This window comes from Ammospiza caudacuta, chromosome 13 (assembly GCF_027887145.1).
Source record: "Ammospiza caudacuta isolate bAmmCau1 chromosome 13, bAmmCau1.pri, whole genome shotgun sequence".
Classification (NCBI taxonomy): domain Eukaryota; kingdom Metazoa; phylum Chordata; class Aves; order Passeriformes; family Passerellidae; genus Ammospiza; species Ammospiza caudacuta.
Genome location: NC_080605.1, coordinates 18,974,991 through 18,988,288, shown reverse-complemented (window position 1 = coordinate 18,988,288; position 13,298 = coordinate 18,974,991). Strand labels below are relative to the sequence as shown.

The 13,298-nt window shown below is 42.8% G+C and overlaps 1 protein-coding gene across 3 annotated transcripts; it reads left to right on the top strand.

Annotated features, from left to right (window-relative positions):
• Window positions 1-555: 555 nt before the first annotated feature.
• On the top strand, window positions 556-13,195 carry MEAK7 (MTOR associated protein, eak-7 homolog). Of its 3 annotated transcripts, none has more exons than XM_058813486.1 (9): window positions 556-710; window positions 897-1,006; window positions 2,108-2,284; window positions 4,901-5,131; window positions 5,596-5,740; window positions 6,372-6,812; window positions 7,994-8,112; window positions 8,947-9,126; window positions 10,109-13,195. In XM_058813486.1, the coding sequence occupies exons 3-9, from the start codon at window positions 2,117-2,119 to the stop codon at window positions 10,241-10,243; spliced, it is 1,419 nt and encodes a 472-aa protein (XP_058669469.1). In that variant the 5' UTR covers window positions 556-710; window positions 897-1,006; window positions 2,108-2,116; the 3' UTR covers window positions 10,244-13,195. The 3 variants fall into 3 exon arrangements, with proteins under 3 accessions (XP_058669469.1, XP_058669470.1, XP_058669468.1); XM_058813487.1 differs by having other exon boundaries at window positions 897-1,011; window positions 10,112-13,195; XM_058813485.1 differs by having other exon boundaries at window positions 897-1,011.
• Window positions 13,196-13,298: the final 103 nt, after the last annotated feature.

The window sequence follows — 13,298 nt, the reverse complement described above, 5'->3', positions numbered from 1 at the left end:
CCTCAGGGAAGAGGTTTTCATGGAAAAGCAGGGTCCCCTCAGAGAAAAGGGTTCCTGAAAAAGCAGGGTCTCCTCAGGGAAAATGGTTCCTGGAAAAGCAGGGTCACCTCAGGGAGGGCGGTTTCCTAAGGGAGAGTCTCTCCAGGGAAAAGGGTCCCCTCAGGGTGGAGGAGCCCCCTCAAAATGGAGACTTCTCTCAGGGCGGAGGGTTCCCTCAAAAAAGAGGGAAATGTCCACTCAAAAATGACGGTTTCCTCAGGGAAAAGCGTTCCCTTAGAGACAAGTCCCCTCAAGGCTGAGGAAGCCCTGATGGAGGCGGGGTGGCTCTCGCTGCGTACGGAGCTCTCAGGCTGCCTCCTCACCGCCCGCCTGTCCCCTCCGGATCGCGGGGGCAACACCGCTGCTCCTCGCCTTCCCCGCCTTCCTCCATCCTTTCCCTGCCTTCCTTCACTTCCTCCACCCCTTCTCTGCCTTCCTCCATCCCTTCCCGGCCTACCTCGCTCCGCCCGTCCCTCCCCGTGGCCGAGGGCCGGCCCCGCGCTCCGCCCCGGCCGTGCGGGCGGAGGTGCCGGATGGCGCCGGCCGGGCCCGGGCCGGTGTCACGGCGCGGGGCCCATCGGGGGCTATCGAGGGCCGGGCCGGTGTCACAGCCCGGGGCCCATCGGGGGCTATCGAGGGCCGGACCGGTGTCACAGCCCGGGGCCCTGCCGGTAAGCGAGGGGCGGGTGGTGGACTCGACCCAGCCCCAGCCTCGTCACCGGGATGGGGCGGGAGCTGCTGCCACCGGCTGCGGAGGGTGGGCAGTGCTGAGCCAAGGTGGGCACACCGGGAATAAACCCTTCAAAGCCCCCTTTTCGCTGCTTAAATTAACAACATGTCCACGGTCTGTTTTTTAGGTTATAGTTGTTTCCATTCAGCCCTCGGTGTTTACCCCACGATCGGCGTCTTCCTCAGGCAAACAAGGCTGTAGGCCTGAAGGTGAAGCAGCCACAGCCCGGTCTCTTGTGTACGGTAAACAAAATTAACAACAGAAATATTGCATTGGGCTCAGCAGTGTGTCCTTCAGAAAGGACTGTGTGATGGGCTTGTCTACAAAAGAGAAATGTCAGGAAGGATATGGAATTTACAGAAAAAAACCCTGCAAAATGATGTTTTTGTTCCATATCTGGTATTTTTCATATTGCCACCCCAGTCTTGTGACTTCCCCAGCTAGGCGGGAAGGCTGTTGGCAGTGGTGGCCGTCACTGTGGTCATGGTGGAGTTTGGGGTTTCGGGCACTGTTAGGTCTGTGCTGTGCTGCTCCAAGGAGAAGGGCAAAGCACGTGGCCAGACAACACTAAAAATCAATCTGTAGTGCAGGTGATTCCTGGGACATTGAGAGAAATAGTTGTACCACTAAAAGTATAAAACAAACGAAGAAACCCCAAACAAACCCCCCAGCGCCAGCTTTAATTCTGTGGGTACCAACTCCCAATGATTGATTTATTGGTTTCATAAAAATCTGTGTGTTTTTAATGGGTCTTGAATTGTGTTCCTAAATGTTTTTGTTCCTTTGTTTCACGTTCTTTTTATAGTGTGTCCATGAAAAAACCCACTCTTTAAGTGATTTTCAGAGACTTTGCAGTGATGGTGTTTTAGTACCACATTATATTGGCAAACTTAGGTTCAGTCCATTAATGCACCAGAAAGGTGCAGCATAATCTGTCATAACAAATCCATTATCAGGCTTTTCCCTTCATGTTAGGGATGTAATCCAGCTGTCAAACTCACGGTCACTTTTGTGTAAACTAATTTTACCATTAGATCATATTGGTTTTTCCATTTGAGAGAGACTTGACTGAGGTTGGCCAGGGTGGTTTTAGCCAAGAGCTGTCAGACTGTCAGCCTTTAAAGCACAGTTACTGTTCACAGGTCTTCTCCAGGTTCATAAGCCTTGGTGAACACAGAGACTAAACAGTAGTTTTAATAATTTCCTGTAAGGCTGCCAATTTGCTCTTCTTGTTAAAGCTTGCACTGGTATGTCAGTCTGTTTGATGTGTCTTTCATGGCCCTTGTGATACCTTTCTGTGTTTAATGTTTCTTTTGATTTTTTTTCTCTTTGCTTCAGGTTGAAAAGATGGGGAATGCTGAAAGCAATGCCTATCAGAATCACCTTTCCAGATTTCTTCCAGAGGAGCAGTCTGACATTGATGGACTCTTTGATACCTTATCAGGATCCAGTGGCTCATCTGGAGCAAAAAATGCCAAAGCTGCAAAGAAAACTGTGACTCTGGCAGCACTACAGGTAAGACAGTCTGTTATTCATCATATATCTGGGATGTAGTGCATTGAACAGAATTCCAGAAATAAACTATAAAGATGTGGTATTTTTTAAGGATTGTTCATCTCAATTTTTCATATTTTGGGGCAGGATGGATATTTAACTTTTTCTTGCAGTTTAACCAGAGTAGTGACTTTCAGGTTTGCATTTATCTCTTAAATTGCACTTTTAGGTCCATTTGCAGGTTTCCTAATTCAGAAGTAAGTTAGGGTGCATGGAAATATTTTCACAGAGACCTGAAAAATGGGAAGAATATTTTTACCCCTGGAGTCTGTAGTGTGGGATCATTTACAGATTGTCTTGAGGAGCTGTCACAAAGTCAATTTTTATTTGGTTATGCCTGTCTCCCTTGACATATCACTGTCTCTAATCTCTTCACTTGTACTAAAAGGAGAGAATTCAATTTGACTTGATTAAGCTGTGGCTCCCTGTTTTAGCTAATTAACACGCATTATGCTTCTGATTAACTTTGCATTCATTTTCTAATCAAGAAAAGAGAAAAATGAGTCATTGGGAGCCTTAATAACTTCAGCTAGTCAGGAACTAAGTGGCCAAATGAATGTGGTGGTAAAGTGCAGTTTGATGTATATTACACAGATAATGGAGCCCAATTAAAGCTCACTGAAAGCAGCAGGTTATTTTAAGGTGTTCAGCAAAGCCTGTGCATACAGACCAGCCTCAGCCTTCCTGCAGCCTGGCTGGCTCTGAGCTGCCATCAATTTTTGGAGCACCAAGTTTGGAAATGATGTTCCTGCTGCCTGGTTTTTCAGCACTAGTTTATCCACTGTCCTTGGTGCCAAAAATCAAAGGTAAAAGCAGACTGCGGGTCTATATTTTGAGTATTCGCTTTTACTCAGATTAATAAGTCTTTCAGGTCATTTTTTGAGATATCTGAACGTCCTTGTTTGGGACCTGGCAGAAGTTCTCTTTCTAGCTTTGCCCCAGATCAGCGTGATATTTGATGAACATTTGCCTTTTTCCTTCCTGCCTTTTGTTTGCCATCTTAAATTAAAGTCTTTTGGAAGGTTTCCTGTAGGTGCAGGGAGAATGACAATGGCATTTGTGCCTTGTAGGTGACAGTGCTCATGCCTGGACTAAGATGTGACAGATTTGATCCAACAACAACTGGTACCACTGGTGCCAAGCATCTGCACCAGGACAGGCTGCACTGCATAGCTTGGGAAGCAGGTGGAGCAGGAACCTCTTGATAATTTCACGAATCCTTCTTAAAACAAGGGTTCTAAGCTGTCAGAGGTGTGAGTTAGATGGTTATTAAGGATTCCTTTTTTACACACCTCCCTTTTTCACACCCCAGGCCCACTCTTTGGAATAGCTAGAAGCAAAATGAAACAGCTTAGTGAAGTGGTGGGATTGGGTAGGGAGTAGGCAGGTAAATCAGCAGTGTGAAGTAAAAAACCGTGAGTGTAATGCTTTAGTTGTGTTCCCTGCTGCCTTCCCACTCGAGGCTCATAGAGGATTTTCAGAAAGCCTCTCAGAGGCAGCTGTACCCCCTGTGAGCATCCCTCCCTTGCTGTGGAGCACTCTGATGTGATGCTGTGGCTGCTGTTTCTGCTGCTGCTGCTGGAATCAATGGGAGCTGTGGCACTGACGTCAGTGCCAGCAGCACACAGCTCAGGGTGTTGGAGCTCTCATGCCCAGCAGCAGCCATTAACAGCAAACAGCAGCAGCCCAGGTGGCTGCCCAGGAGTGGTATTGAGCCAGAATCAGCAATAGCAGCTCCCCTGAGTGGAGCTGCAGTTGGGCTTTCAGGCATGATGGGACTCCACTGATTTCAGCACAGTCCCCACTGAGCTGCACCCAGTGTGGAAGAGTCAAGCCAGGTCCTCAGCACACCTCTGTGCACAGTGAGGACACTGGGTAATCACCCCCTCCTCTGTGCATGTACTCGAGGTGATTTATTTTTAAACTCTGTAATTATCTTGAACACTTTGAATCCAGAGTCAGATCTTTCCCACAGAGCTGTGATGAGTGATGATATATTCCAGCTAGATTTCAATTCAAAGGGCCAAACATGCAATGCAAATGAATAAGTGCTGATTTTGACTCTCTTTAACACCAGGGATGCTTTTTAAAAATCAGGTGATCTGTGCTTCAATTAGTTGCTAGGCAGGGAGAAATTTTCCAGGAATGTTTTTACACGTGTATGTGGGGTTAAACACCGCTGAGGCCAAAACTGAGATATGGAAAACACTCCACTTTGCTTTTAAGTGAGCTGCACTATCAAAAGCAGAATTAAAACACAATTTTGAATGTTTTACTGGCAGAGCTGTAAACCTTTGCACCAGAGTTATCACCTAGAAACTCTTTGTTGATATCCTATTAAGACTTGACAGTGTTGACTTTTCTGAGGCCCATGGTGTTTCTAGAAAACAGTATCAACCTAAATCACTAAAAAAATCACTATAAAAATAGAGATTTTTAGTTTTTCTCTTGACAAAGCACTGCTTTGACAAAATTTTATTACTGATGCTACGTACTGTATGTCAGCACAGATTAACTGGAACACACCAGGTATTCCTCATTTGTGAAACGTGCTCTTTGCTGTTTCTGTCACTGCAGGCACACACCCGGGAGCCCCTGCCAGAGGCAATGACTGCTCGGTTGTACAATGGGATGAAAAGCATTGACCTGCCTGGCAAATCAGCCGGGCTCGGTGAACAGATTGCCAAGGAGCAGTTTGTAATTTTTATGTCCAACCTCCTAAAAGGGAATGCAGATGAGAAGATTAGCATCATAATGAGAATGATCGCCAAGACGGGAGGGCCTCTGAAGGGCAAACAAATCCAAGAGGTAAACAAGCAGTTAAATGGGTGTTGGGGGGACAGTGAGAGAGCAGGGCTGTGGTTAAGAGCCAGCAAGGGCTGTGGTGTGGCTGGTGCTTCTGGGACCTTTGTAAAACGCTTTCTAGAGCTTTAGTTGCAGGATCAACTATGTAACTTTGGAGATATCACAGAACAGTAATTCACTAGCAGCTCCTACACTGCTAAACTTGACCTTCCCCTCCCTCTTTCATTCTCTATTTTATGGAGGTGCTTTGTGAAGTAACATGTATGAAACAACTTGAGAAAGGATCCTTTTCGAGGCCTATGGCACTGAAATAGCATTTCTGTAGTTCCTGACTTGTCATGGCAAGAGATGTTTCTGCCTTTGGGATTACAGCATCACTACTGCTTGACTTTATCTTCAGACAGTCCTTTGAAGCTCTTGGAAATTTCACTTAAATACCAAAATGGTGATGTTTTAATCTTTTTAAGTTCACAGAGGATCTGATCACATCTGTAGTCCATGTACTGAGCTACAGGAAGGAGCTGAAGGGTTGGAGTTTGGAGAATACAAGGGATTCTTCAAGTGGAGTCAAAGCTTTGGCTTCTGAGCTGCTCTCAGAATTGAAACTTCCGGGTAAGCAGCCCTGATTTGGCTTATCTCAGAGCTTGTTTAATCAGTGATCTCATGAGAATTTCTCTCTTCATGTCACATCTTTGAATTTTAAGGGTCAGACCAAAATTTCAAACCTAGTGCTTAGAAAATGACATTGCAATTTTATTTATTTAACCTTACCATCTTTCTCCTCTAAATTCAGGTGAGATTTGATTGAAGTCCTAGTTTGTCATGGAACATGTGTATTTCACAAATAGCTGACTTGTAGGTGATAGGAGTGGGTATCTAAATAATATTTATTTAAATAAAATTTATCATGTATTTTTGGCTATGTCCTTTTATAAAGCATGTCTGTCTTTGCACTGTTGTAATAACAGATCTTGCTGTCTTGTAAAGAACACTTCCTGAGTTGTAGCTTGAAGTTTGTGTTTCTAAATCATGACAGCCCAACCAAAGAATGTCACAGGCAGAGGTTTCTCAGTTTTATGGTTGCATTTGTTAATTGTAGTTGACACTTTACTGTTCGTGGCTCCTTTCATATATGGTTTTCTGTCCATTACAGTAATGGACTATTCTGTTTACACTTAAAAATCACCTGATTATTTTCCAGACAGGGAGACTTACTCCTCTCCCTGTGTGTCTTACTCTTCAGATGGGACAAAACCCGTGGGTTCTCAGCTGCTGGAGACAAGTTTTGACCAGAGTGTCATTGAGGACTGGGTGTACAGAGTCCCCCAGATCTCAGTTTTCCTCAGTGTTGTCATCAGGCAAGGCCTCCACGTCCTGCATTCCCTCCCAGACCAAACCAACGACATCCTCAACCTGGTTCCTCACTGCAAAGGCATCAAAGGAAGAGGAGTTGTCAGTCTCTTTGACATCCCAGCCATCATCTACATCAACTCCCACCTGCCTGCAGAGATGCAGCACAAGTGGCAGCTTTTATTTTCCTCCAGGCTCCACGGGGAAAGCTTCTCCCAGCTCTGTGCCCACATAGTGAACAAAGGTCCTTGCATAGTGATCGTAAGGGACTTGGATGGTTTCATCTTTGGTGGGTTTGCATCTCACTCCTGGGAGGTGAAGCCACAGTTTCAAGGTAAAACTCAACTTTTCTTTCTTTAGTATCTCTGGTGAATTCCCTGGTTTTTGTACAGGCACAAGAATCCTGTTCCCTTGATGGATACTGTCTCTTTAATGACACAGAGTGTTCCTTACACTTCCAAAAGAACACTAATTTTCAAGGAATATAAAATACATGCAGAGTTATTCTTAGCATGGCAGTCAAGCATGTTGCTGATTAATATTTATAGTTCTTTTATTTGATAAGGCTTTTGAAATTGTAGGACTTACTGACCACAGAACAAGTTTTCAGGGAAATCTATCAAGCCCTGTAGCTGCTTAGGTTGAAAATTAAATGAAAATGAATGAAGTAGAGCACAGATGATGAATTAGTGTCTAAATAATTTGACCACAGGATGGCAGTCCTCCATCAGGAACACCTGAGCCTCCTCTTGTCATTTGTGCACTTTGTTCCTCTTGTAAAATCCAGCAGCCAGAGGATTCTTTGGGCAAGCTAAACTTCTTGTTCCCTTAAAACTTTGAGGGAGAAGAGGGGGTTTTTGAAGAACTCTTTGGAAAGAATGTTTGTGATGGATTTGTGAAGAAAAAATCATGGGCTATGGGTATTTGGTGTTGCTGGGAATCCTCATTCTGGCTACATTAGAAACTTAATTCATGTCTTAAATGAGTATTTGAAAATTACCACTTCAGACAGTTGGTATAATATTATTTTACACTGATTACACATCCACTTCCTTGTATTTTTTCCTGATAAGGAAACATAAAAAGCCTACGGGGCAAACACACCACAGGTGGCTCTGAATCCTGAGCTGGGCATGGTGAAAATTGGTTTAAATCATTGACTGAACTGATTTATCTATCAGTGTAGTCAGAACTGGGGATGTCTGCATTCAGTTTGTACAGATCTGCCAGCTGGCCAGTGTTAGGTGATATAATGCAGTCTGGGGTAGGTGACACAGTGACATAATGTCCTAGTGGTGCCTCTGACTGGCCTTGATCACAGCCTGCAATTGCATTGATTTTTGTGACTGCACAGAGTTCACTGAGAATAAAAAATATATAAATCTTGATGGGGAATCTACTGGCTTTCTGAGATGGCAGCTGCTGTCTTTGAATTATTCAGCTTAAATGATTTTTTCTAATTTATTTGTTATTTCTTGACCTCTTGTCTGACCTGAGGTGCTTCTCTGTTTGCAGGTGACAACAGATGCTTTCTGTTTTCTGTTTTCCCCACTCTGGCTGTGTACACATACACAGGCTACAATGACCACTACATGTATTTAAACCATGGCCAACAGACTATGCCAAATGGACTTGTAAGTATTCAGAAATGATGATTTGGAAATTGGATTTGTGGTGGTGTTTGGAAGTGTTTTGTGGTTTTTTTCCTTTCTGAGAGCAGATTTATTTCACTTGTTATTCTCTGAGGAAGTTTGCTTGCCTGAAGCAGCACAAAACAGTAATCTGTGTAACTGAGGATTCTTCCACTGGCTGCTCTCCCCGCCACAGCAACTGCTTTTGGAATTATGGAGGAGAAATCCCAGCAGGATGAGAGTGCAGACATTGCAAGTAGCTGCTGCTGCTGTGTGATGACAGTGGCAGGAGCTGCTCCTGCTCAGATTCACAAATGAGCTCTCCAGATGCAGAGGAGTTTCTGCAGAGCTACAACACACCACCTGTCCTGGAAATACTTTACAGTTCTGGAGCATTATGTGCCTATAACTTTGGGAATTGCAGCAGGCTGGAATTAATTTGCTTTAGAAGAAGTGAACAACATCAAATTATATTATTCTATTATTTGATTATTTGGTTTCTCTAGATACTTTCCTAAATGGAAAGGAGGCAGCAAACCCAAGCACTGCTACTCTGTTTGAAATGGAACTGGTAATAGTCAATAAACAAAAGCCAGGAGTTTAATTTCTGGCACAAGTGACAGATATTTGTATTCTGTGAAGCACAGAGGTAGGGCAGTATCACTCAGGTAAATTTTTAGTTGCATTCAAGAATAATTGTTGTAGGTATCCCCTTTTTTGACCTTCCCACAGAAATGTGGCATAAATAGTGACCACAGCAGCTTACTCTCAGGTTTCCTGACTTTCCCATCTGTTTTCCCTGTGCAGGATGTGTTTAATGTGCTGATTTCTCCACAGGGTATGGGTGGGCAGCATGGCTACTTTGGGCTCTGGATAGACAGTGACTATGGGAAGGGGCACAGCAAAGCCAAACCTCGCTGCACCACCTACAACAGCCCCCAGCTGTCAGCCAAAGAGGATTTTACACTGGATGCCATGGAAGTTTGGGCAGTGGGAGATGCCCCTGAGAGTGCAGGGGTAGGTGAAATTTTGAATTGAACCTGTGAAATTGTGTCCTGGTTGGAACAGAGGGTGTGAATGCAAAGCTCATGGGTTCAGTTTTCTGTTTAAACACTGTCTCTCCATTGTAGTGAATATTTTCTTTACCTGGCCCTGTGGTGCCATGTGTTTTGTAGCACCAAATAGCAGAACTGTAGGGGAATTACTGAGGTTGCCACAAGAAAGAATATCAGGAGTCATGAGGTGATAGAGTCAGAATAGCAGTGCTTTGAATTTCAAAGGGCCTTTTTGATATTGAGGAATGGTCTGTGGGAGGAACCTCCTTGGAGGGGCTCATTAAAACCTAGAGTTTCTAAAAGCACTGGAAACTCTCAAGTAAAGTCTAATCTGTAGTTCAAGAAGAAACTCAAAAGCTTTCTTTATCAGTAACTTTACTGTTGCTTTACCAAGAACTTCTGTGAATAGATTTATGCCAGTCTTTCTGCACATGGTTTGTTTTTGGGAATGAGTAGGAGCCCTCTCTCCAGTCTGCTCGATCCCTGCAATTTATTCTCTTAATAAACTGTCTGGTCTGTACAGTTTGGTGGGGTTTTAAAATTTATTTCTTTTTAATTTTTACTTCTTTTCAAACTAAATTAATCTACTTGACTTCACCGGACATGTACCGCTAAGTAGAAGCAGAGCAAACTGTTTACAGAAAATGTTGAATTGTAACTGGATCTCTTTAAAAACCTCACATCAGCATTTCAGACTGAGGTGGGGTTAACCAGGATGTCCTGGATGGCTTGTAACCTGAATAAACTTGAAATATCTCACTGTCATCTTGGGAAAAGTTTATGGCTGCTTTATGTAGCTGAAGCAGTAAAAATCATTTGATGTATTTGTGAAATTTGAAATTGGAAACACATTTTCTCCATTGTGCCAAGCTTGCAGACCACATCCCTTCCCTGTAGCCTGATACTGAGCCTTTAAATTGACTGTATTTTATCTTGTTTTGAAGAAGAAAGGTAAGAAGAGTATCCTGGATGTGGATCCTCAGGCTCAGGCCTTGCTGGAAATGGCTGGGAAAAGCCGTCAGAGCGAGGGGCTGCGGGAGCCCATGGAAGAGGAAGAAGGTGATGATGATGAGAACTGAAGAAGCCACAGTAACATGTAAAAACTTCACTTTTGTTTTCTTCAAGTGCTGGTGATGTTCCTTGGACAAGATATTCCTTTTTTTTCTCCTTGAATGTACCTAACTGTCTGGGACAAAGCTTAAGCCTTGTACTTGTGTAATATTTAGGTGTAAAGCACTAATCTGCCTGCAGGGTTTTGTGTGGGGAGGACAGAAAAATCACCTGGGGACAAAATCATTAGGCATAGCTGAGCTCCAGCTGAATATGAATCTGCTTTCATTCCCCATAGATCATGTCTGCACACTGAATTAAAAGCAGCAGAAGTTATTGACAGTGTGGCTTTCTGTCCTGGAGAATTGACATGTACATAGCTGTATATTTATAAAACCTGTTCCAGGCACTGATTAAAGCTCTTATACCTCAACTGCACATATTTATTCGCATGCAATGAAATTAGTCAGCAAAGCTTACAGACTGGAACAATGTCTTACACTGTTGAACATAGAATAGCCCACATGATGCCATATGAAGGGTGCTATAAATCTGCATTGCTTCAGTTAAAGCATTAAATTTCAAGCTTTCTAAGTCAGATTTTCAGCAGCTGATTCCATGTGAGCTGTAGGATGTCACACAAGTTTTATAGTACTACACTAGCCCTAGTGCAGCTCTCTTCATCTGTTTCTGCAGAAACTTGTCTGTTGCTTTGTAAACTTAGACCAGAATCATCATATTTATCCTAAAAATACCTCCAGCAGAATTCCCTAGAGAAGGTAAATTCTTCAGTAGCCTCATGAGACTGGAGTAAAAGGCTGTAAAAAAGGTTGAGTAAGAAGGAGCCACAGTTAATTGAGAATGGAATCTGCAGATATCTTGTGAAAGAAATAAAAATCAGGGTTATGTCTGTAAAATGTTTAAAGAAGATTGCTGTACACTTTATTTTCACATAATGAATCATTATTATAGAAAAGGATCCCCACAATGTGAAATGCAGTTGTTGGGGTTTGTGCTCTGTTTTGTGACTCTTCACCACTCACCACCGGTTTTGTCAGATCTCTTATACTCAGGACTTTTTCTACTTGAATTAGTTCCCATCTCTCAGTAATTATTAGTTTGACCTTGCTAATTTTATGTGTAATTGACTTGTCAAAACTAACCCTGATTTTTAGCAGGGGCTGCAATGTCTAATTCAGCAACAAGTGTTTGGTTATCAGTGTCTCTGACTGTCAGTTTTTCTCCTCCTGAGGAAAAGGACTGTGTCCAATCCCCTTTGTGCTGGCATGAATTTGTCTTCTTTGCAGCTTAGAGAAAAACATTATTCTATAATTTCTGCTCATGTGGCCTTCCTTAAAATTCTTTCCCTTGGTGTTTTCTTGTATGAGATTTTCCCCCACCTCTTGTTTTTCATAGGGAGCCAGATTTGAATATTCTGAAATCTGCACTTGTGCCTTAACATAGATCTCATTTGTAAAAATTACAATTTAGTTTTGAATTTAGTTTTGAAAGGAGAGTATGAACAAATCACTCCAGCCAGGTACCCTAGGGCTCAGCTGTGTGTTTTGTGGAGTACCTGAACTAATGCTTGGGGCATTTCCATGCTGTTTGTTGCAGTACAGAGAGTGCTGTGAAAGGCCTGGGAGAATGTCCTTTTATGCTGTACTTGCTTAGGGAAACCAGATAATCTCCCAAGTTTGTAACACACAGAAAAAAATAAGCATCAGAACAACTGCACTGATACTTTTGTATAGTTTTCTTCTCTATATATATAAATAATATTAAATTTTACAATGTAAGGAGTAGCAAGTACATGATGCTGTAAGTGTGGTAGTAGCAGCTTTTGTTTGAACATTCTCAAACTCCCACCATGAGTCTCAGAGGTTTTTTTCACTTAACAGTGACTAAGCCCATTAAACACTCCCATGTAGATGGCACACAGGATGAGACAGTTGAATTTCTGCAGTTAAACATAAAATAATCAGCTAGACTTTATTCTCCTTCCATTACAAGGCAGAAGCTTGTTTTTGAGAACTAAAACCATCTGCAAGGGTATAAAAAACCTGAATTGTACAAAGCTGCTCTCCACAAAAAATATTTCAGTGGGCGGGTTTTCTTTGATTTTTAATATCAGTAAAGCTGTTTCTTTCTAGATTATGAACCCAAAATATAATCCTGTTTGAACTCTTGTGACAGCATAGCATTGTGACCTCTGAAATTGTAGTTTTTTGACAAGTTTGTGTCTGAGACTCTTCCTCTTCACTTTGAGGGTGTTAAACTGGGGCAAGAAAACTGACACTGGCACTTTAGCAAATGTCTCAGTGAAACATTGTTTACTAGGACACCACTGATCCAACCAGCTGATGGGATTATTCCAAATTGTTCTTTAAATGTAAAAGACGAGCTTGGGAAAGACTCAATATTTATTTTAACCTGAACTTAATCATTAAGAAATCTGGGCTTCATGTTCATGCACCTAAAAATGTCTAGAAAGCTTTTGTCAGCAGTGGGCTTAGCTGTGATCTGAACAGCTCAGTCCCTTCTGTGCAGTTTTGGCCCAGCTGCACAGCCCAACATCCCTGCTCTGTTCCTGACTCATCTTTATTCTCAGGCTCTTTGGAAGTGAGTCCCTTTCCCATTAAATCCATCCTCTGCTGAGCACTGGCTCTGATCAGCCTTCCCTTCTTCTCCTGTCAGGCACACAGGTACAAAACCTGACAGCTGGGGGTTGGCACTTCAGCTCCCTGCTCCACAGTTTCCTTGCTGAGTCAAGGCTGGAAATCTGGGAACCCACAGACACTACAGATTGAAGGAAAAGAAATGCTTCAAGGCAGGTCTTTTCCACTCTTCTAGTGAAACATTAAAGGATGTGTCTAAATCACGAGTCTCACTCAGACACTTGTCAGTAACATTTTAAAATGTAGATTTTATTAATAAAAATGATTTTGATTTAAATAAATAAAATTTCAGTTTATGCACAATAGATTTTCTGTACAAGTGTGAAACTCTTCTTTTGTCTGGGACTAGCTCAGCCTTCTGGAGTAGACATCAGTGTTATAAAAATATACCTGCTCTTGGTTTAAA